Raw genomic sequence first — 25,795 nt, 5'->3', positions numbered from 1 at the left:
CTTTGATATTTATGAGTCTTTTGGGTTGATTGAGAACATAGTTATTGATCAATGATAAAAATAATCCTCTAAAATACAACTTGCCTAAAAATTCTGCACAGTGTATATATACACACCGTATCTTCTCCCTTTCAGTTTCATTCCATTGCTTCTCGTGTTTCCATGAACAAATGAGAATAAGGATGATCCCTCTACACTGCGACATCCCCTCAGATATTTGTGGACAGCTATTGTCTCATCTCAACCTTCTTTTTTTTTCAAGCTAAACATTGCCAGATCCTTTAACCATTCCTCATGGGACATACAGTACTTTGCAGTCCGCTCATGATCCTGGTAGCTCTTCTCTGAACGTCAGTTGTTCAATGTCTTTTTTAAAATGTGGTGCCCAGAACTGGACACAGTATTCCAGATGCTGCCTGACCAAGGAGGAGTAGAGGGGGATAAGTACTTCAAGTCACCTAGACTCTGCGCTTTTCTTATTACATCCTAGAACTGTGTTTGCTGCTGCATCACACTGTTGACTCATGTGAAGTCGGTGATCTGTTAGTATACCCCAGTCTTTTTCATACGTGCTGTTGCTTAGTTCTTTTTCCTCCTATTCTGTAGACGTAATTTTAGTTTTTCTTGCCCAGATGTAGAATCTTGCATTTCTCCCGGTTAAATACCATCATATTAGCCGATGCCCATTGTTCAATCTTATCTAGATCATTCTGAGTTCTTTCTCGGTCTTTTCTAATGTTAGCTATCCCTCCTAGATTTGCATCATCTGCAAATTCGATTAGTTTGCCTTCAGTTCCCTTATCTAGATCATTTATAAAAACGTTATACTATACAATACTGGAGCCAGGGCAGAGCCTTGTGGTAGCCCACTTGAAACACTCTTCCAATTGGATGTGCAACCACTTATTACCACTCTTTGAGTACCATCACAGAGCCAGTTATTAATCCACCCGTAGCCTTGTCAATCCTATATTTGGCCGTTTTTTCAATAATGATTGTGTGATGTGCTGCTGCAGTGCAGTATAGAGTAACCTCCACCAGGGGGTGCTGGCTAAGGAAAGGAGGTTGCACACACAGCGCAGCAACACTGAGCAACAACACAGGTGTCACAGGTAATGAAAGGGACATGAAACAAGCCAAGGTCATACACGGAGATAGCAGCGCGGTACAGAAGGGGCGAGCAGAGAATCGTCGGGGACAAGCAAGACGTCAGAACCTACCGGGAACGTGGTAACCAAAACGTGAGACGGAGACAGAGTCGGGGTACAGGCCAGAACAAGTCATAAACGGGTGAAGGCAGTCAGAGGCAAACAGGAACAATAACAGGGATCAGGTCAGGAGCTCAAACCGTGCAGCATGAACTATAGCTGACACTGGCCAAATGGACTTAAATAGTTCAGCTGGCTCCAGGGTGAGGCAGAGAGGATTAACTCCCACATGACCAGTCCAGAGACAAGAGAGCTGAGCATAATCTCAGAACTGGATCATGACAGATTGTATGAGATACTTTATCAAATGCTTTGCTGAAATCGAGATATACCATACATACCTGATCCACCCAGTCAGTGATTCCATCACAGAAGGAAATTAGATTAGTCTGGCATGACTTGTTTTCTACAAACCCATGCTGGCTGTGGTTAATTACTCTATTCTTATCCAGGTACATACATACATGCTGTTTAATAATTTGTTTAAAGATCTTTCCTGGTATAGAAGTAAATGCTAAAATGTTCACCACTATCCATCACTTACGTTCACTGATGAGTTCAAGGGAAGGGATGAAATACTCATCACAGACAATTGCAACAGCTAGAAACATGTATATAATGACTAGGAAATGAATGATGATTCCGCCATCTCTTCTCTCCTGTTCTGTGAATAGCCCTTTGGGAAACTCCGATGATGGTGAAAAGACGCACAGAGTTTCATTCTCTGAAACACAAAAGCATATACAGAATCTTTATGGAAGATAATCACATTTTTTAATGTACAATTTTTATTCAAAATGTCAGTCACAAACACATGTAAAATGAAAAGTTCAAGTGCAATGTGACTCTACATTTTTATAGCAAAACATCCAAGCGAGCAAGGAAACTAAGTATCTGAGTGTATTACACATCTTATCCTTTTTCTGAAAAGAATTTTCCCCATGGTGATAGGATATAATTGACAAAAAAAAGTAGCAAAGACAAAATCATCCAAGTTATATAATAGTACATTTATAAAGACGGACAAAACGCGGCCATTCAGAGAAGGCCACTTGTTATGAAGAAAGATAAGATAGTTGAATTTATTTATCTAGTTTCCGAACTCCAAATGTGCCTTTCAAGACCTCTGTGAGATACCAAATGTAATGTAGTAACTTAGTCATTAATGATCCTGATACATCATGTTTTATGTGTAACCTTGTATACCTGCTGAAGCTGCAGCAGCCAGGCCTTTCTTTGGGGCCCTTAGTAGTAACGGCAATCACAATGAATTACCGCAGATTCTGGCAAAATTAACAGGAAGCAGAAACACATTCATAAAAGTCCTCTGTTATATCTCCTGACGAGGTCTCCCATTTACGAAAGATTTCTGCTACTTTTCCATTTAAAACCCTAGTAATACAGTAGTGCCATGTGTCACAGTAGGGAATACAGCGCATGATACTCTATTAGGCACTCAACAACACGCAAGTATCAGACATTGGGGCAAATATGCCTTAAACTTTTAAAGAATTCTTTTTCAGATTAAAGAACATTTTTATTTAAATGTACGTCTCTACCCGACAGGAAAAAAACTGGAAGGGAGACAGAAACACTGATGGGATATTGCAGCACAAAGACACTACCTCTTACCTCTCCTGACATTTCTATTTTAGTGGACCGTTATTCCTCAGAAAATATACATCCTGGAGCATTTTTTTCTTCTTCTTGCTGGATATGTATGAATAAATAGACAACTGGGTGTTAGGATTCCGCTACACATTCTGATAGTGCTCAAACACTCAATTTTGGAAGACTGTGCAGGTTAACCCCCTAGTCAGAAGATTGGTAATACCCAGCTGTCATTTTATTCATACATTTTCTTGGGAAATAATAGAATAGCACAATGCAGTGTTCTACAAACGTTGCTCCGTAATGGTTATTTCTCAAAGAATACAAGAATTTTTGCAGGACAAGTTGTACTTTCTGTTCTTATTTAAATTTTTTCAATTTTTGACAGAAAGGTAGTTTACAAGTAAAGTGTATTATAGAATTAGCTTGCAAAAAAAGGGTCAAGTGTTCGGAAAGAAAAAAATCTGACAGATCAAATTAAATTTCAAAGCAATGGTAGGCCAAAATGGTCACAATAAAGAATTTCAACAGACTTCTCTTGTGTATTGACAGATTTAGTATTAAAGGGAAACTGTCATCAGAAATAACACTTTTAGCCTGCAGATATGTGGTTAACATAGGTATTATGCTGTTCGGTGCCTGCCGAAATGATCTTTATTCTCCTTGCCAGCATTCGGTATCCAGTCATAGGGGCGGTGCCGATTCACTCACTGCTCTGTGTTCTCAAAGCAGCCGCTGTAGCATTGACTGACAACATACTAGTGGAAGATCTGTATTCCCAGACCAGTGAGTAAATTGGCGCTGCCCCGGCCTCTATGACTGAATACTGACTACTGGCGGGGAGTGATGGATCACTAGCACATTTCACTCAGTTACCAGGTCTTCCGTTCGCTCCGGAACTTGCAGAGAAATTCATCCAGCACATCTTCCGTCTTCCCTCGACACATCATGTCCGATCGAGGTGTCCGTTTCACATCCAGATTCTGGTGAGCTTTGTGTAAACTTCTGAACGTTGTCCTGTATTTTTCATCTGCATACCACCCACAATACAAAAGCCTGAAAGAGAGAATCAACCAGACTCTGGCCAGCTTTCTGTGGCACTTCACAAACACACATCATGACGATTGAGTCAAGCTCTTAACATGGGCAGAGTTCTTCTATAACAACCAAATAAGTGATTCATCTGCAAGTTCTCCAATCTTCATTGTTTTTAGGCAACAGCCATGAATACCCCTTCTGATGTCGTTCGCTTATGGCATACCAGCAGCCGAAAATCTTACAAAGGATTTCTCGAAGATATGGGAGGACAATAAACCACTCTAGAGAGGTCGTCTGAGCATATGAAGAGGCAAGCGGACAAGAGAAGCTTGGATTCACCTTGTTATTGTCCAGGATATAAGGTGTGGTTATTTTCTAAGTACATCCGTCTTAAGATTCCATCCTACACCTTAGGTCCTCGCCTCATCGGTCCCTTGGCAAATTAATGTTGTATCCTATAAGTTGAAGCTGCCGGCCTTCTTCAGAATCCCATTTCCTTCTATGTGTCCCTAATGAAGTCAGTCATATGGAGTTCCTTCTTCAAGGATTCTGGTGTCACACCTGCTCCGGTGATGTCTTTGAAGTAAAGCATATCATAGTTTTGAAGAGGGTGAGAGGAAAAAAATTTTCTCGATTGGAAGTGATGTGGACCTGAAGAGAGGTCATGGGAGCCCAAAGAAAATATTTATGCTCCACTTTTACAGAAATTCCTTGAAGGCTTGAAGAAGAGGGGCATAAAAGGGGGGGGTAGTGTTACAGCAGCACCAGCGCCTCTATATGGGTCACCTTTACTCCCCCCCAGGATGTCGGCGTGTTAACGTACCTATTTGTGCTTCTTTACTGGGAGGTGCATTAGCAACTTTAGTTAACCCCTTAAAGACAGGAGTTATTTTTGTTTTTTGCACTTTTGTTTTTTTGCTCCCCTTCTTCCCAGAACCATAACTGTTTTATATTTTGGTCAAAATGGTCATGCGAGGGCTTGTTTTTTGCAGGACAAGTTGTACTTTTGAATGACAATTGTTTTTAACATATTGTGTACTGGAAATCAGGAAAAAATTCCAAGTGCGGTGAAATGTAAAAAAAATTGCAATTCCACAGTTTTTTTTTTTTTACCAAGTTCACTAAATGCTAAAACTGACCAGCCATTATAATTATCCAGGTCATTATGAGTTCATAGACCCCAAACATGTCTAGGTTCTTTTTTTATTTACCGTAAATGGTGAAACAAAATGTAATAAAAAATGGTTCCATATTCCGAGACCTGTAGAGTCTCCATTTTTTATGATTTGGGGCTGGGTAAAGGCTTATTTTTTGCGCATCGAGCCAACGTTTTTATTGATACCATTTTGATACAATCTTTTGATCTCCCGTTGTTGCATTTTTTTTCTTGTTACGCCATTTACCAAGCAGGTTAATTCTTTTATATTAATAGATAGGGCGATTCTGAATGCGGTGATACCAAATATGTGTATGTTTGATTTTTTTCTTTTATTTTGAATGGGGCAAAAGGGGGGTGAATTGAACTTTTATTTATATATATATATTTTTAAGGGGTAGTGTTCTGTGGGGGGTAGTGTTCTGTGGGGGGGTATTCTGTTTTTTTACAGGGAAGATGAACATAGCCAAGCTATGAGCTTCAGGGTCTGGTCTGATGAGGAAAGGTGAGGCGACTTACCAGGACAAAGAACATCTGGTCTAGCTGTTGCCGGAGAATCCTGACAGCGCGCACTGTGAGAATTCACAATTCTGCAGACACAAACCTGGACAACCCCTTTAAGCCCCCCTTACACTCAACCCCACAGAATATCCACAAATCATCTCTGGTATTGGCAATATTTGGTAAAAATGTCTTTGTTGCCTGTAGCAACTAATCACAACACAGCTTTCTTTTGACGATCACTATAAGAAAAGCAACACTGTGATTGGTTGCTATTGGCCACAAAATCAGAACTTTTTTTTCATACACAGGGCCGCCATCAGGGCATTACTGCTCTTACTACAGTATGGGGCCCGGTGATTAAGAGCAAAAAGGGGGGCCCGAGCATGCTGGTAGCCCACTTCAAAATACTGGTCTCTTACTAGAAGTATTCTAAAGTAGCCTTTCAAATTCTTCAGGCTACTGTTATCGTTGTACCATCCAAGAAGTAGCATGTAACTTCTTTTTTGTGAATCTGCAGCGTTTTTGTACCCATTCCATTATAGAAAACCGCAGGGGTAAAAAACGCACAAAAAACGCGACAAATCCGCAGGTGAATTTTCTGCCAGGAGAGGCAGAATCCGCACCAGAAATTCCTAAGCCTAATCCACAACGTGTGCACATAGCCTTAAGGTGTTTCCCCTCCACCCTGTAGAATGTAAGCCAGAAAGGGCAGGGTCCTCGCCCCTCTGTATCAGTCTGGCATTGTTAGTTTGCTTACTGTAAGTGATATCTGTAACTTGTATGTAACCCCTCCTCATGTACATTACCATGGAAGCAATGGCGCTATATAAATAAATAATAATAACAGATATACTAAAGGTGGAATCAGACTGGTTGCTATGGGCAATTGCTAAAGTTTTGTTACTAGTTTTGAAAATGAGGTCTTCCTATGGGAACAGTGTAAAGGTACCTTCACACTAAACGACGCTGCAGCGATCCAGACAACGATCCGGATCGCTGCAGCGTCGCTGTTTGGTCGCTGGAGAGCTGTCACACAGACAGCTCTCCAGTGACCAACGATGCCGGTAACCAGGGTAAACATCAGGTTACTAAGCGCAGGGCCGCGCTTTGTAACCCGATGTTTACCCTGGTTACCATCCTAAAAGTAAAAAAAAAAAACGCTTCATACTTATCTTCGGCTGTCTGTCCCCGGCGCTCTGCTTCTCTGTACTGGCTTTGAGCACAGCGGCCGGAAAGCAGAGCGGTGACGTCACCACTCTGCTTTCCGGCCGCTGTGCTCACAGTGAGTGCAGGAAAGCACAGCGCCGAGGACAGACAGCGGAAGGTAAGTATGAAGCGTTTGTTTTACTTTTAGGATGGTAACCAGGGTAAACATCGGGTTACTAAGCGCGGCCCTGCGCTTAGTAACCCGATGTTTACCCTGGTTACCAGTGAAGACATCGCTGAATCGGTGTCACACATGTCGATTCAGCGATGTCAGCGGGAGAGCCAGCGACCAAATAAAGTTCTGGCCTTCTAGCCCCGACCAACGACATCACAGCAGGATTCTGATCGCTGCTGCGTGTCAAACTGAACGATATCGCTAGCGAGGACGCTGCAACGTCACGGATCGCTAGCGATATCGTTTAGTGTGAAGGTACCTTAATGCTGTAAAAAGGGGGAAGTGTTGTCATATGGCCTAGAATTTAATTACGTTTGATTTAAATTATTATCAAGTCCTTTATTTTTTTTCAGATGCAGTAAATGCTTTTTACTTTTGGGAACTTTTCCTTAATTGCCCGGCTACTCCTGCCTTGATGGTAACCAATGTGATGTGCCATATTATTACTATTTGTTGTTAATATTAATTAATACCTGTGGAGATTTCACTCATAGTCATATGTGACATCATCAAATACAGGTGACATCATCCAATACAGGAGGTCATTGTTACCTCACAGCATGATGTCACAATGACTGTGGGTCTATACAAACGGGTGTTCTGGGGGCAGAATCTTATTCCAGAAGATGAAGATGAGGAGAGCGGAGGATTCAGGATTGAGGACACAGACTCATTTCAATCCTCTGGATTGAGGATACAGGTAAATAAGAAACCTTTCAGGGATTTAAGTTAGTGAACTTAGCGCCAACATAGACCCTCCAAGTCTACAGATTGTGGCTGTAAGGTTCTAGATTTCTTCAGTCCTTGCTGGTAGAATCTCTAGACTTGGGTGATGAAGGTTCTATGTGAGGTCACACAGCGGCATGTTGGACACAGAGTTCTATGCAGCAAACATGGGGACATTAGAGAGGTCAGCACAAAGATGGCACCTTGGATGGAGACACCATTGTCGCTACTATGGTCAGTGACACTTGAAGTTGTATCAGTGGCTGGCACAGATTTTTGGTGGTGGTTCTGTCACTTTAATTTAAGATTATTGGGGCAAAAAATGTACTATTATTCCCCCACATGGGACAGAGGTTGGTGTACATACATTGGGGGAAAATATATTTGTTTACTTTACTTTCTTTCGTTTTATTTTACCATTTTAATTTTCTATTTTATTTTATTTATTTTACTTATATTTAACCCCTTCCCGACCTGTGATACAGCGTATGCGTCATGAAAGTCGGTGCCAATCCGACCTGTGACGCATATGCTGTGTCACAGAAAGATCGCGTCACTGCAGATCGGGTGAAAGGGTTAACTCCCATTTCACCCGATCTGCAGGGACAGGGGGAGTGGTAGTTTAGCCCAGGGGGGGTGGCTTCACCCCCGCGTGGCTACGATCGCTCTGATTGGCTGTTGAAAGTGAAACTGCCAATCAGAGCGATTTGTAATATTTCACCTAAAAAACTGGTGAAATATTACAATCCAGCCATGGCCGATGCTGCAATATCATCGGCCATGGCTGGAAATACTAATGTGCCCCCACCCCACCCCACCGATCGCCCCCCCAGCCCCCCGATCTGTGCAGCGCTCCCCTCAGTCCTGTGCTCCGCTCCCCCGTCCTCCTGTCCGCTCCCCCCGTGCTCCAGTCAACCCCCCCGCACTCCGATCACCCCCCCGCACAGCGATCCCCCCCCGTGCTCCGATCACCCCCCCTGCACAGCGATCCCCCACCCCGTGCTCCAATCCACCCGCACGCACACCGATCCTCATCCGTGCTCCGACGCCCCCCACCCCGTGCTCCGACGCCTCCCCTCCGTGCTCCGACGCCCCCCCCCGTGCTCTGATCTCCCCCCCCCCTTATACTTACCGAGCCTGCCGGTGTCCGTCTTCTTTCCTGGGCGCCGCCATCTTATTCGTTCCAGAGTGAATTTTGATCACTGAGATATAACCTATCTCAGTGATCAAAATAAAAAAATAGTAAATGACCCCCCCCCCCCCTTTGTCACCCATAGGTAGGGACAATAAAAAAAATAAAGAATTTTTTTTTTTTCACTAAGGTTGGAGTTAGAACTAGGGGTAGGGTTAGGGGTAGGGGTAGGGTTAGGGGTAGGGTTAGGGGTAGGGTTAGGGCTAGGGTTAGGGGTAGGGTTAGGGGTAGGGATGTGCACACGTATTCTGGTCCTCTGCGGATTTTTCCGCAGAGGATTTGATAAATCCGCAGTGCTAAACCGCTGTGGATTTACCGCGGTTTTTCTGCGCATTTCACTGCAGTTTTACAACTGCGATTTTCTATTGGAGCAGTTGTAAAACCGCTGCGGAATCCGCAGAAAGAAGAGACATGCTGCAGAATGTAAACCGCTGCGTTTCCGTGCTGTTTTTCTGCAGCATGTGTACAGCGATTTTTGTTTCCCATAGGTTTACATTGAATTGTAAACTCATGGGAAACTGCTGCGGATCCGCAGCATTTTCCGCAGCGTGTGCACATACCTTTAGAATTAGACTATGTGCACACGGTGCGGATTTGGCTGCGGATTGGCCGCTGCGGATCCGCAGCAGTGTTCCATCAGGTTTACAGTACCATGTAAACATATGGAAAACCAAATCCGCTGTGCCCATGGTGCGGAAAATACCGCGCGGAAACGCTGTGTTGTATTTTCCGCAGCATGTCAATTCTTTGTGCGGATTCCGCAGCGTTTTACACCTGTTCCTCAATAGGAATCCACAGGTGAAATCCGCACAAAAAACACTGGCAATCCGCGGTAAATCCGCAGGTAAAACGCAGTGCCTTTTACCTGCGCATTTTTCAAAAATGGTGCTGAAAAATCTCATACGAATCCGCAACGTTGGCACATAGCCTTAGGGTTAGGGTTGGGTTGGAATTAGGGTTGTGGTTAGGGGTGTGTTGGGGTTAGGGTTGTGATTAGGGTTACGGCTACAGTTGGGATAAGGTTTAGGGGTGTGTTGGAGTTAGAATTGAGGGGTTTCCACTGTTTAGACACATCAGGGGGTCTCCAAACGCAACATGGCGCCACCATTGATTCCAGCCAATCTTGTATTCAAAAAGTCAAATGGTGCTCCCTCACTTCCGAGCCCCGACGTGTGCCCAAACAGTGGTTTACCCCCACATATAGGGTACCAGCATACTCAGGACAAACTGCGCAACAATTACTGGGGTCCAATTTCTCCTGTTACCCTTGAGAAAATAAAAAATTGCTTGCTAAAACATAATTTTTGAGGAAAGAAAAATGATTTTTTATTTTCACGGCTCTGCGTTGTAAACGTCTGTGAAGCACTTGGGGGTTCAAAGTGCTCAGCACATATCTAGATAAGTTCCTTGGGGGGTCTAGTTTCCAAAATGGGGTCACTTGTGGGGGGTTTCTACTGTTTAGGCACACCAGGGGCTCTGCAAACGCAACGTGACGTCCGCAGACAATTCCATCAAAGTCTGCATTTCAAAAGTCACTACTTCCCTTCTGAGCCCCGACGTGCACCCAAACAGTGGTTTACCCCCACACATGGGGTATCGGCGTACTCAGGAGAAACTGGACAACAACTTTTGGGGTCCAATTTCTCCTGTAACCCTTGGGAAAATAAAAAATTCTGGGCTAAAAAATTATTTTTGAGGAAAGAAAACGTATTTATTATTTTCACGGCTCTGCGTTATAAGCTTCTGTAAAGCACTTGGGGGTTGAAAGTGCTCACCACATATCCAGATAAGTTCCTTTGGGGGTCTAGTTTCCAAAATGGGGTCACTTGTGGGGGGTTTCTACTGTTTAGGCACACCAGGGGCTCTGCAAACGCAACGTGACGCCAGCAGACCATTCCATCAAAGTCTGCATTTCAAAAGTCACTACTTCCCTTCTGAGCCCCGACGTGTGCCCAAACAGTGGTTTACCCCCACACAAGGGGTATCGGCGTACTCAGGAGAAACTGGACAACAACTTTTGTGGTCCAATTTCTCCTGTAACCCTTGGGAAAATAAAAAATTCTGGGCTAAAAAATTATTTTTGAGGAGAGAAAACGTATTTATTATTTTCACGGCTCTGCGTTATAAACTTCTGTGAAGCACTTGGGGGTTGAAAGTGCTCACCACATATCTAGATAATTTCATTTCGGGGTCTAGTTTCCGAAATGGGGTGACTTGTGGGGGGTTTCTACTGTTTAGTCACATCAGGGGCTCTGCAAACGCAACGTGACGCCCGTAGAGCATTCCATCAAAGTCTGTATTTCAAAACGTCACTACTTCACTTCCGAGCCCCGGCAAGTGCCCAAATAGTAGTTTACCCCCACATGTGGGGTATCACCGTACTCAGGAGAAACTGGACAACAAATATTGGGGTCAAATTTCTCCTGTTACCCTTGGGAAAATTAAAAAATTCTGGGCTAAAAAATTATTTTTGAGGAAATAAAACGTATTTATTATTTTCACTGCTCTGTGTTATGAACTTCTGTGAAGCACTTGGGGGTTCAAAGTGCTCACCTCACATCTAGATAAGTTCCTTTCGGGGTCTAGTTTCCAAAATGGGGTCACTTGTGGGGGGTTTCTACTGTTTAGCCACATCAGGGGCTCTGCAAACGCAACGTGACGCCTGCAGAGCATTCCATCAAAGTCTGCATTTCAAAACGTCACTACTTCACTTCCGAGCCCCAGCATGTGCCTAAACAGTGGTTTACCCCCACATATGGGGTATCAGCGTACTCAGGAGAAACTGGACAACAACTTTTGGGGTCAAATTTCTCCTGTTACCCTTGGGAAAATAAAAAATTGCAGGCTAAAAAATCATTTTTGAGAAAATAAATTTTTTATTTTATTTTCATGGCTCTGCGTTATAAACTTCTGTGAAGCACTTGAGGGTTCAAAGTGCTCACCACACATCTAGATTAGTTCCTTTGGGGGTCTAGTATCCAAAATGGGGTCATTTGTGGGGGATCTCCAATGTTTAGGCACATAGGGGCTCTCCAAACGCGACATGGTGTCCGCTAATGATTGGAGCTAATTTTCCATTTAAATAGCCAAATGGCGTGCCTTCCCTTCTGAGCCCTGCCGTGCGCCCAAACAGTGGTTTACCCCCACATATGGGGTATCTGCGTACTCAGGACAAACTGGACAACAACATTTGTGGTCCAATTTCTCCTATTACCATTGGCAAAATAGGAAATTCCAGGCTAAAAAATCATTTTTGAGAAAAGAAAAATTATTTTTTATTTTCATGGCTCTGCATTATAAACTTCTGTGAAGCACCTGGGGGTTTAAAGTACTCAGTATGCATCTAGATAAGTTACTTGGGGGGTCTAGTTTCCAAAATGGGGTCACTTGTGGGGGAGCTTCAATGCATAGGCACACAGGGGCTCTCCAAATGCGACATGGTGTCCGCTAACAATTGGAGCTAATTTTCCATTCAAAAAGTCAAAAGGCGCGCCTTCCCTTCCGAGCCCTGCCGTGTGCCCAAACAGTGGTTTACCCCCACATATGAGGTATTGGCGTACTCGGGAGAAATTGCTCAACAAATTTTAGGATCCATTTTATCCTGTTGCCCATGTGAAAATAAAAAAATTGAAGCGAAAAGAAATTTTTTGTGAAAAAAAAGTACTTTTTCATTTTACAGATCAATTTGTGAAGCACCTGGGGGTTTAAAGGGCTCACTATGCATCTAGATAAGTTCCTTGGGGCGTCTAGTTTCCAAAATGGGGTCACTTGTGGGGGAGCTCCAATTTTTAGGCACACGGGGGCTCTCCAAACGTGACATGGTGTCCGCTAAAGAGAGCAGCCAATTTTTCATTCAAAAAGTCAAATTGCGCTCCTTCCCTTCCAAGCCCTGCCGTGCGCCCAAACAGTGGTTTACCCCCACATATGAGGTATCAGCGTACTCAGGACAAATTGGACAACAACTTTCGTTGTTCAGTTTCTCCTTTTACCATTGGGAAAATAAAAAAATTGTTGCTGAAAAATCATTTTTGTGACTAAAAAGTTAAATGTTAATTTTTTCCTTCCATGTTGCTTCTGCTGCTGTGAAGCACCTGAAGGGTTAATAAACTTCTTGAATGTGGTTTTGTGCACCTTGAGGGGTGCAGTTTTTAGAATGGTGTCACTTTTGGGTATTTTCAGCCATATAGACCCCTCAAACTGACTTCAAATGTGAGGTGGTCCCTAAAAAAAATGGTTTTGTAAATTTCGTTGTAAAAATGAGAAATCGCTGGTCAAATTTTAACCCTTATAACTTCCTAGCAAAAAAAAATTTTGTTTCCAAAATTGTGCTGATGTAAAGTAGACGTGTGGGAAATGTTGTTTGTTAACTATTTTGTGTCACATAACTCTCTGGTTTAACAGAATAAAATTTCAAAATGTGAAAATTGCGAAATTTTCAAAATTTTCGCCAAATTTCCGTTTTTATCACAATTAAACACAGAATTTATTGACCTAAATTTACCACTAACATGAAGCCCAATATGTCACGAAAAAACAATCTCAGAACCGCTAGGATCCATTGAAGCGTTCCTGAGTTATTACCTCATAAAGGAACACTGGTCAGAATTGCAAAAAACGGCAAGGTCTTTAAGGTCAAAATAGGCTGGGTCATGAAGGGGTTAACTGCATTTGCAACTTTTTTTTTTTAAACAAATGTATTATACCATTTTAAGTGTTTACATCAAAACTTAAAAATGGAGAGAAAAGGGGACTTGTTTATCTGGCATAAAGTACAATATATTTATGACGCTTTCTACAGGTTTTATACTGATAATTCCCCTCATATTTTTATTCTTACCAGGTAGAGAATCTGGATCCTGGAAGGAAGACTGAAGAATCTAAAGAGAGCCACACGATTGTTTAGTTTCAATCATTTAATATGTCTGTACATTATATTTGTTGTCTTATGATGTCATTATATCATTATATCAAATATGCTGATTGTATGGATCTAATCCTGGAATCAGTGCATCATGACATCATATTGTTTAGGTGTCTGCGATATAGCCAAACTGTATAAGGAGTAGAGCATACATAATATATATATATATATATATATATATATATATATATATATATATATATATATATATACACATACACATACACACTGTGGAGACCAGACTGAACCAAAGGATCCATTTTGTCTCCCAGATGAAATCTGCTTCTGCACAGCAAACTTGACATTTCCTTTTATAGAAGTAATCACGCGCGCATTTCTCCTTGATATTGTAGCCTTTCACCCACATACCAGATATTGTAACTTTTCACTAGTATAGATTTGCTTTGTAAGTGATTATGAAATATGAGCGCTTGTGCGCATGTCTGTAAATGCCTAACTTCTTACTATATAAAGAAGGGGCAGCGCCCAGTGAGGCAGGCGTGCTCCGGGGCTACCCCTGTTTATGAACACACAACCTTTGTGCTGCGTGTCATTTACTTGGATTCCTCAATCCAGGAAGCCAGGGACGGAAGAGGACTCAACATTTCTTGGCGCCCGAAACAGGGACCCGAGGCGAGAGTATCTGCTCGAGATTCACCTGCGGATACGGACAACGGAGATCTGGGATAATGGACGGCAAATGAACTGAAAAACCTGGCCAGGTAAGAGACATTATTAGTTCTCTTTTATCTGCCCTGTATTATCCGAAAGATCTCTACGAGCCGTGTCACGCTGGGTTAGTCTAGTAGTGAGTAGATACCTATAAAACTCGGGTTACCATATTGTATAGATTTATGAGTCCTGTCCCTGGCAGTGTGTGAACAAGTGTGAAGGTTGTGGCATGTTATGAAAGAAGGATAAAAGTACGTAGAACAATAAGCCGAAATTGTTAGGACAAGTCTTATTAGTGAAGTCAGCCTAACTGGGTCATGTGGTTGCGTCCTTTCGGGGAGACCTCCGCCCATGCTTGACTCTCTTTGAGAAACTTGTTCCTTCATTTTTGGATAAGAGTTTGATAGAATGAGCCCAGGACACGAGTCCATGAGCCTGGGACAAGTATGATAACAGAGACGGAGAGTTTGGTGATCTGTTTGGTGTTGCTGATCCTGTTTGCGTGCATTATAGGAATCAAGTTTATTCTGCACATTAGAAAGAACGGAGCAGATCAGCCCTTCAATATTTTAGCTCCCTAGGAGAGAAGGCAACGAGACATCACTCCAGAGAGGTGGTTGTCCAAACGTCACCTAGGGTAGATACAGCTATTATTGAAAAGAAAAATGGGAAATAAACAGACAAAATCCGTCTTAGGACAAGTAGAAGCAAAAGATATCATACAGGAAAGATGTGGAAAGACAGTCAGAAGGCAGATCAGAAGGGTAAGAGAAAAATTGGGAATTTCAGAAGCACTTATGTTTAGCACTGAATGGGAAAGACTGAGTAAAGAACGAGGTGGAATTATCAAAGACAATGGGTGGGAAGAAATCATACACTGTATGATAAAGGTCTCAAAAACAGCTAAAGAGGAGAATTGGAAGTATGATCCAGACACTTCCAAATGGAGTATGGGTACGGGAAAATGTTGTGCCACGACTCATTCAGTTCCTCCTCCTTACCTAGATCCGAATGTTCAACCATTTGTACCTTCTGAAGGAGGACAAACCAAACCAAATTTATATCCTGGGTTAAATGGGGTGGAAGGATGGGTGTGCAAAAATTGTGGCCAGCAGAATCCAGACTGGAGAACTGAATGTTCTGCCTGTGGGGCCCCCAGAGGTCATCAATTGTTAGCTCCTGTTAGGATAGTACCGAAACCCTTCAGAGAAACTGGTGTAGATGGAGCAATGGCAACTAGATATCACCAAACCCGACAATACTTCCCTTGGTCCCCCGCTGAAGGAATGTCTCTTCTACATAATGCACCAGATCCTACCCAGTACCCAGTTAGATTCGCACAGTATATACAGCAAATTATGCAGACTCATGCAGGAGTCTGGGCAGATGGAGAGGAATTATGTAGAATGAAAATGACTCCTGGTCTATTCCAGGAACTGCTAACACATCTACAGGGACACAGGCCACAGGTGGGACAGGAGCTACAAGAGGGACAAGCGGGACAAGGTGCCTTACAAACGATAGAATCAGGAACACAATTTGTAGACCATTTAATAGTTTTCATGAGGCAGAAACAGAGGCAAAGAGGAACAACGGGAGTGGTGGCTCAGAGACCTGGACAATCGGTAGATGAATATTATCTAGGGGTAGAGAATAATTTTAGAGATGAAGGAATAGATCTAACCGCTCCAGGAATGATGAGGTTAATTACAAAAACCTTTATAGATGGATTGTCTCCAAAAGTAAAGGAAAAACTTAAGGCTGCAACTCCTGATTGGAGAACCTTGGAAGACCCACACTTGGCCAGGCAAAAAGCCGTAGGGATAGAGTTGGATTTAAGAGAAAATCATAAGCCTGTCAGAATAGCGCAAGCAAACACAACAGGTGGAAGGGCAAGACATAATTTTCCCTGTCATTACTGCAAGAAACCAGGACATTTCCAGAGAGAATGTAGAAAGAAGCAGGCAGACATAAAATCAGGAAAATTTGTACCAAAGAATAAGCCCTCAGACATCCAACAGACATCCATAGTGGATGGTCCCATACCAGACTCAGATTGACTCAATGTGTTACAAACTTCCCTACCAGCTAGAAGACCTATAATACAGGTGAATGTGGGGGGAAGAGAGATTCCATTTTTAATAGATACAGGTGCAACTTCCTCAATTTTTAATCAAGATTTTCTTCCAAACCCGGAAGATATTTCACAACAAACAACTTTTGCTGAGGGTTATGATGGGGTAATTCAAACACTACCATACACTGTGCCCCTAGAGGTCTCATTAGGACCTAAATGTTTTGCATCCAGATTTTTGTATGCCAGAGGTGCCCCAACATGTTTGTTGGGAACTGATGTCTTGAAGAAATTAGAAGCTAACATCAATTTTAGGGAAGATGGCACAGTCATGCTGACTATCCCTGATGATGCAGAAACATTAGAACAATATGTCAGAATTCAGGCTTTTGAGGATTATACTGAAGAAAAAGAGTACACCACAGATCTAGACCTCTCAACGGTCCCAGAAACACTGTGGGCACAGGGTGACACTGATGTGGGATTATTGCATATCTCTCCTGTAAAACTATCTGTGCAACCAGGAACTGTTCTCCCACAGCTCAGACAATACCCTGTGAGTGCCCAGCAGGAACTAGCGATTACAAAACAGATAGAGGGATATAGAGAGAAAGGGGTTTTGGTAGAGATACAATCACCTGCTAACACTCCTCTGTATCCAGTCAAGAAGAGAACTCTTGATAAGAGTTCTATGCCCAAATATCGTATGGTACATGATCTAAGAGAAATAAACAATGTTCTAGATCCAATCACCCCAGTTGTACCCAATCCTCATACGTTACTATCACAGATACCAGCCAGTTCTCAAGTGTTTACTGTAATAGATCTTTCAAATGCATTTTTCTCGGTTCCTTTACACCAAGACAGTTGGCATTTGTTTGCATTTACATTTAAGGGCAAACAGTTGGCATGGACACGCCTTCCACAGGGAATGATACACTCCCCTACTCTTTATTCAAATGCCCTACAAACAGTCCTCCAGAGGTTTGAACCCGAACCACAGGTAGTAATTTTGCAGTATGTGGATGACCTACTACTTTGCTGCCCAGATCTAGAAACTGCAGAAAGGTCCACTGTGAGTTTACTATGTTTCCTAGAAAAAGAAGGGTGTAAAGTGAATAGACAAAAGCTACAAGTTTGTCAGACCAAAGTGGTCTTTCTAGGTCATTGCATTTCTCAAGGTAAAAAGCATCTTACACCTCAAAGAACTGAAGCAATAAGACAGATGAATGAGCCTAGAAATCATAAACAGCTACGAGCATTTTTAGGAATAGTGTCTCATTGTAGACAATGGATTATACATGCCAGTCAACTAATGCAACCACTGTATGACTGTGTAAAAAGTGAACCTTACATGTTGACAAAAGAAGGTCAGATTTCGTTCCAACAATTAAAAGATGCCCTTGTTTCAGCTCCAGCGTTAGGGCTACCAGACTACACCAAACCATTTCAGCTTATGGCTGCAGAAGTGGATTCCCATGCTACAGGAGTTCTTACCCAGAAGCATGCAGGGAAACAAAGACCAATTGCATATCTTTCAGCAAGGTTAGATCCCGTAGCTAGAGCAGCGCCAACCTGTGTACGTGTAGTTGTTGCTGTCTCACTATTGTTGGACAAAGCATCAGAAATTGTCCTAGAGCATCCACTCACAGTTCAAACTACACATGATGTTTATGGGATATTAAACCAGGTCCAACCAAAACACATTTCCATGGCCAGACATTTGCGGCTGCAGTGTTCTTTGCTGCTCCCCTCTACTATCACATTTGCTAGGCTTCAGACTCTCAATTTAGCTACACTGCTACCTCTCGAGTCTGAAGGGGGGAATAAGGACACTGATCCATACGCAAATTTTTTCCCTACAGACACACATGATTGTACAGAGCTCATTTTACAAGAAACGGTAGGCTTACCCAATGTATCCGAAACACCACTTCAAAATCCAGATTTAGAGCTGTTTATAGATGGTAGTAGGTTTGCAGATGACACAGGTAACTTCCATACAGGGTATGCAGTTGTGTCAGAATCTGAAACTCTCAAAGCAGAACCACTTCCACCGAAACAGTCTGCACAAGAAGCAGAACTTACAGCATTGATTGAAGCTCTAAAAATAGCTGAGAATCAGACAGCTAATATATACACTGATTCTAGGTATGCACATGGTATTGTGTTTGATTTTGGAGTAATCTGGAGAGCTAGAGGTTACATGACAGCGTCAGGACAACCTGTAAAACATGCTTCTCTGATCAAACAGATCTTAGAGGCTGCACAAGAAACAAAAGAAGTAGCAGTAATCAAGGTAGCTGCACATGTGAGACTCGACACTAGGGAATCTAGGGGAAATGATAGGGCTGATAAAGCAGCCAAAGCAGCAGCAGTCAAACCCTTACAACAGGTCCATACTGTAAACCTCACAGAAAATACTGAAGATAGACTGAGACAAGCACAGGAAGATGCAGGAGAAGAGGAGAGGGACAGGTGGAAAAAGGAAGGGGCAGAAGAACAAGCGGGAATTTGGAAGAAAGATGGACTAATATGTCTACCTAGAGCCTGGTACCCGATTGTAGTTGGTGGATTGCACCACCCTACGCATGTGTCTGCAAATGCAATGACACTACTGGCAAAGCAAGTCTGGTTGGCTCCAGGTTTTGGCAACTACGCAAGAGACTATTGTGCTGCATGCGTTATATGCCTGGCACATAATCCCGGACAGACAGCAAAGACCCCTATGAAGCACCACGTCCGACCTCTCTACCCGTTTCAACGGTTGCAGATAGACTTTATCCAGCTGCCAAAGAGTAATGGGTATGAGTATGTGTTGGTGTGTGTGGACATGTTCTCGGGGTGGCCAGAGGCCTATCCAGTTCGGAAGGCTTCAGCTAAAAACACTGCTGTAAAGCTAGTTGCCGAACTGGTGCCCCGTTATGGTCTCCCTGAAGTGATCGAGTCAGATAGGGGTACTCATTTCACTGGAGAAATATTTCAAAATGTACTGAAAATGTTGGGTGTTGAAAGTCAGTTACACACTCCGTATCATCCTCAAAGTTCTGGTAAGGTGGAACGCATGAATGGAACTTTAAAATTAAAAATACAGAAAGCCATGGCTGAAACAGGAAAGCCTTGGACAGAATGCCTTCCACTGGCCCTTTACTCAATACGCAATACCCCAAGGGGTAAGACTAAACTGTCTCCATATGAAATTTTGTTTGGCAGGACTGCCAATTTAGGATGTTATTTTCCACAGCAACTTGTGTTAAATATTGAGTCATTGACTTCCTATGTGCAAAATCTTCAGAAACAATTAACTAAGGTGCATGCACAAGTTTTTGCTTCCCTTCCAGATCCTGACAACACTGAAGGAAGTCACAAGTTGGAACCAGGTGATCAAGTCTATGTAAAAAGACACACCAGAAAGGCTCTTGAACCAAGATTTGACGGACCCTTCCAAGTCCTGTTGACAACACCTACATCAGTCAAGCTTGAAGGAAAGGCATCATGGATACATGCAAGCCATTGCAAAAAAAGCAGTATAAAACTCATGATATTGATGTTAATAATGTTAACCACAACGAAGGCATGGGAAAGACTAAATTCTTTAGCCCCTTTGAACAATAGATTCGTACAACATCATAGAAAATTAGTGCACGACTTGTTAAACAATACACAAACCCTGACAGATTGTTGGATCTGTACCCATTCGCCGGTATCAGCCACAAGTATACCTTTTCTAGCAGTTCCCGTATCAGCAGAAGAAATATTCGCTTGGCCTAATTGTTCAGACAACCTGGCCAACAACCAAACTGGTAATACTAGGCTATGGAATACTACAATCGCCATACCAATTGTGGGATGGGTAGAATTTCCTTGGTGGCAGGGTAATCTCTCAGGGAGTAGTACACATCTACAATATTTGGCCTATAAGGGTGGAGCCTGGGTCCCTAGGAATAAGACTGGATTAACTAATTTAGGACAGGTCCCCACAGAAAATCTACAGCTCAGTTTCAGTACAACCGCCCCTTCCTCTGATGCTTTCAAACCTGTAGTATTGGAAAGATACATACATAATAGAAAATGGGAACATTCTGAGTTGTTCCCCCAAGGTGATGATAACAGTTGTACAAGTAAGCCGGGGAACCTGGTTTGTAATGAATCTGATGAGTATGTCAACGGAATGCATGTATGTGGTAATCCCGCAGCCGGGTACTGTAGCCCCTTGGGACAAAAACCCTCTTGGTGTATGCTTCAGAATGTATCTAGTTTTGTGGATTTGGCTCACAGATTGGTATTGCAGCACTCAGCTCTATGGGATCTGCCTGAGGGTACATTTTGGATATGCGGAGAAGGAGCATATAAATGGCTTCCCGTAGGTATAAAGGGTACTTGTACATTAGGACGCCTAACCCCAGCTACTTTCATAATTTCAAATAAACAAGTGAATATGCAAGCCGTACCCAAGCACACACTATATAAAAGAGCTGCAGATAACTCACCACGTCCCTCAGGGAGGCCACATATAGTACAAATGGGAATTCCCAACAAAATTGCTAGTACCATTTTTATTTATCCTATGTTAACACAAATGTGGGATAAATTAGTTAGAGCCACGGATTATCTAGATGATCAGATCTGGGATATATTGGACATATTAAATACTAGTATAGCTGTACAGAATCAGCTTATAATAGTCGTCAACCAACATACCCTGGTATTGGATTACCTAACTGCCTCACAAGGGGGTATGTGTCAAATCATCGGACCCACCTGCTGTCATTATATAGACCCGAATAGTACTATGAGTATGACATTCAAATTAAAGGACGTACAACGACTCAGAGATCAGTATGACAAAGACAATGACCAGAATAAGGATAGCTGGTGGTCAGATACCTTTTCTTTTCTTAACCCAGCCAACTGGTTCAGAGGGATCGGTGGGTGGGTTGCCGGGATTATGCAGAGCATAATACATATAGTTATGATTATTGTAATCATATATGTGTTATTCAAGATTGTACTCAAGGGTATCTCAGTATGCACAAATAAATTTTGTGTATTAGATGCAAGAGTATAAAGTTTATTATTGCCGTACTAATTTTCTTTTATATTTTAGTATACTGCCGCATAAAGAAGAAAATGCACAAGCTTCATGCAAAAATTTATGACAAATAATAAAAGAATATGTCAAAGGGGGGAATTGTGGAGACCAGACTGAACCAAAGGATCCATTTTGTCTCCCAGATGAAATCTGCTTCTAAACAGCAAACTTGACATTTCCTTTTATAGAAGTAATCACGCGCGCATTTCTCCTTGATATTGTAGCCTTTCACCCACATACCAGATATTGTAACTTTTCACTAGTATAGATTTGCTTTGTAAGTGATTATGAAATATGAGCGCTTGTGCGCATGTCTGTAAATGCCTAACTTCTTACTATATAAAGAAGGGGAAGCGCCCAGTGAGGCAGGCGTGCTCCGGGGCTACCCCTGTTTATGAACACACAACCTTTGTGCTGCGTGTCATTTACTTGGATTCCTCAATCCAGGAAGCCAGGGACGGAAGAGGACTCAACACACACATACATATACATGCTTTAGAACTATAGAGTTGCAACTTTACTTGTTTGCCAACTGTATAAGGGTCCTGATATGATGCAACAATCCTATCTATGTCTGTATATTAAGGGGTAGTGTTCTGTGTGTGGGTAAGTTTTCTGTGTGGGGGGTAGTGTTTTGTGGGGGGGGGTATTGTTCTGTTTTTCTTTTAACAGGGAAGATGAACATAGCCAAGCTATGAGCTTGAGGGTCTGGTCTGATGAGGAAAGGTGAGGCGACTTACCAGGACAAAGAAGATCTGCTATCCAGAAACGAGTCACCATATTGAATATCATTGTTATATATATATATATATCAGTTAGTTAGTTGTAGTATGGCCTTGGTCCAGGGTTCTCGAACTGATCGCCTTTTCTCGGGGTCATGAAGGAATTTTTTTCCCTGTAACACACATTGGCTGAACGTGTTCAGGTTTTTTGCCTTCTTCTGGATCATTGGCTTTAGGTAGAGGTAAAGATTGTATTTAATAAAATATGTTTAAAATAAATGATCTGTCTCCTTATGTCTTTATTTTATACAGCACTCAGGTAGTTGTATATGAGAGTTCTCATTTTAATGATCCATGACTGCCACAATATCAAGGCAAACAGAAATATGAGGGCAGTAATTATGTGTCTGCTAACGCAATGTCTGTATTTGAGCTTCCTAATACCACTACTAATGGCACATCCCTCCATAACGCTACTAGTGGCATGTCCCTCCTAATAACACTCCTAGTGGCATGTCCCTCCTAATAACACTCCTAGTGGCATGTCCCTCCTAATAACACTCCTAGAGACACGTATCCCCTAATAACACTTCTAGTGGCATGCCCCTATGCCCCTCCTAATAGGTATAAATTGGTGATTGCCGGTGGTCTGACTACTGAGACTGGAGCTTTGGAACCCCAATATTGGGGCTCTGCTATCCTGTTCTGAATTGAAAGGAGATTAATTTTCTATGGGACAGTCAAGTACAGTGCTCGGCTATTTTCAGCAGTCTTATAAACAATGAATGGAGTGAAGACCGAGCATGACCACTGTCACGTACACACTTTTCAACACATGACGTGGGGTGCACGTGCAAGGGTTAATTTATCTCCTCTCATTCAATCAAACTCTCAACCTCTGTGTTAGGCTATAAAGTGAGCATAAATCACTATTTTTGTATATAGTCCTGAGGAAGGACAGTGGTATCTGAAAGACGTCGATAATAAAACTGCCATTTTATCTATTTATCTACTATGACTCGTGTCATAACTCCAGAGTGCAGAAACACTTCCAATTCAGCTTTTATAAATCACGTCCTACAAACTTCACACACCCTGATTACTTAGCGTGCTGCCACCACTCATCAAACACACACAGGGTGATAAGTCCCCAAAATATATAACTGTCTGACAATCAAAAGGTCACACAGTCTCTGAAAGTCTATGGATTCTTTAAAGCATACAAGGCTCAAGCTTATTAAAGATTTTAAACTTTAATATAAAAATATAAAGTGCTTAACCCCTTCCTGACCTATGACACAGCGTATGCGTCATGAAGGTCGGTGCCAATCCGACCTGTGACGCATATGCTGTGTCACAGAATGATCGCGTTCCTGCGGGTCAGGTGACCGGGGTCAGTGAAAGGTCACCCGACCCACAGGTACAGGGGGACATATACTTGACCCGAGGAGGTGGCTTTGCACCGCCATGGCTACGATCGCTCTGATTGGCTGTTGACAGTGAAATAGCCAATCAGCAATTGTAATATTTCACCAATGAAACTTGGTGAAATATTACAATCCAGCCATGGCCGATGCTGCAATACCATCGGCCTCGGCTGGAGACCGCGGTATGCCATCGCCGTCAGTCTTTCCTCCCCTCCGTCCCATCCTCCGCTCCCCCCGCGGTCCAATCCCACCCCCCATACCTCCCGAGTCCCGGTGTCCCTCCCAGTGTCCATCCGTCCATCTTCCCCCATGGGCGCCGCCGTCTTCCAAAATGGGGGGCGCATGAACAGTGCGTTGATTCATTCCAGGTACATTTTGATCTCTGTGATAGGGTCTATCACAGTGATCCAAATAAAAAAAATAGTAAATAACCCCTCCCCCTTTATCACCACCATAGGTAGGGAAAACAATGAAATAAAGAAAATATATATATATTTTCCACTAGGATTAGGATTAGGGGTGTGTTGGGGTTAGGCTTGTGGTTAGGGTTATGGTTGGGATTAGGGTTGTGATTAGGGGTGTGTTGGGGTTAGGGTTGTGGTTAGGGTTATGGTTAGGGTTGGGATTAGGGGTGTGTTAGGGTTAGTGTTGGAGTTAGAATTGAGGGGCTTCCACTGTTTAGGCACATCAGGGGTTTTCCAAACGTGACACGGCGCCACCATTGATTCCAGCCAATCTTGCGTTCAAAAAGTGAAATGGTGCTCCCTCCCTTCCGAGCACCGACGTGAGCGCAAACAGTGGTTTACCCAAACATATGGGGCATCAGCGTACTCAGGAAAAATTGCACAACAACTTTGGGTGTCTAATTTCTCCTGTTACCCTTGGAAAAATTCATTGGGGGATAAAAAATTATTTTTGTGGAAAAAAATTATTTTTTATTTTCACAGCTCTGCATTATAAAAACTTCTGTGAAGCACTTGGGGGTTCAAAGTGCTCACCACACATCTAGATAAGTTCCTTGAGGGGTCTAGTTTCCAAAATGGGGTCACTTGTGGGAGGTTTCTAATGTTTAGGCACATCAGGGGCTCTCCAAACGTAATAAGACGCCCGCAGACCATTCCATCAAAGTCTGCATTTCAAAACATAACTACTTCCCTTCCGAACCCTGACGTGTGCCCAAACAGTGGATCCCCCCCACATATGGTGTATCCGCATACTCAGGACAAACTGGACAACTTTTGGCGTCCAATTTCTCCTGTTACCCTTGTGAAAATAAAAAATAACGGGCTAAAAATCATTTTTTGAGGATAAAAAATGTTTTTTTTATTTTTACGGCTCTGCGCTATAAACTTCTGTGAAGCACTTGGGGGTTCAAAGTGCTCAACACCCATCTAGGTAAGATCACTGGGGGGTCTAGTTTCCAAAATGGGGTCACTCGTGAGAGAGCTCCAAAGTTTAGGCACACAGGGGCTCTCCATACACGACATGGTGTCCACTGACGATTGGAGCTAATTTTCCATTCAAAAAGTCAAATGGCGCTCCTTCCCTTCCGCGCCCTGCCATGCGCCCAATCAGTGGTCCCCCCCTCCCCCCCCCCCCCAGCGTGCTCAGGACAAATTGGACAAGTTTTTGGGTCCACTTTTTCCTTTTACCCTTGGGAAAATGAAAAAAAATTGTTGCTAAGACTAGTTTCACATTTGCGGATGGAGGGCTGCGTACGTCCTCTGTGAAGCTCCGCCCACCACACCTCCTCTGGTCAGCTCCGCCTACGTCAGCATGCGACCCCTATCTTTACCATTAGGTACGTAGGCCATGCCGATGTATGCAGATGCCTCCGCATGCGTCGTTTTGACGGTGCGGCGACCTGCGTCGATCGCGAGTTGCAATTTGGTGCGGTCGCTGCACCGTCAAAACGACGCATGTGGAGGCATCCGCACACATCGGCATGGCCTGCGTATCTAATGGTAAAGATAGGGTACGCACGTCGCATGCCGACATAGGCAGAACTGACCGGTGGAGGTGCGGCGGTGGGCGGAGCTTCACGGAGGACGTACGCAGCCTTCCATCCGCA

The 25,795-nt window shown here is 43.0% G+C and overlaps 1 protein-coding gene across 5 annotated transcripts in view; it reads right to left on the bottom strand.

Annotated features, from left to right (window-relative positions):
* The window catches only part of SLC24A5 (solute carrier family 24 member 5), a 164,227-nt gene that overhangs the window by 92,359 nt on the left and 46,073 nt on the right, over positions 1 to 25,795 (bottom strand). For 4 of the 5 annotated variants that reach the window (XM_069766017.1, XM_069766019.1, XM_069766021.1 and 1 more), the window contains exon 2: positions 1,753 to 1,932. The exons of the other annotated variant lie outside the window; for it this stretch is intronic. In XM_069766017.1, the coding sequence (XP_069622118.1) occupies positions 1,753 to 1,932 (180 nt within the window). The remainder of the gene's footprint in view (positions 1 to 1,752; positions 1,933 to 25,795) is intronic. 5 annotated transcript variants of the gene reach the window in all.

This window comes from Ranitomeya imitator, chromosome 4, assembly GCF_032444005.1.
Source record: "Ranitomeya imitator isolate aRanImi1 chromosome 4, aRanImi1.pri, whole genome shotgun sequence".
Classification (NCBI taxonomy): Eukaryota; Metazoa; Chordata; class Amphibia; order Anura; family Dendrobatidae; genus Ranitomeya; species Ranitomeya imitator.
This window is presented reverse-complemented; position numbering and strand designations above follow the sequence as displayed.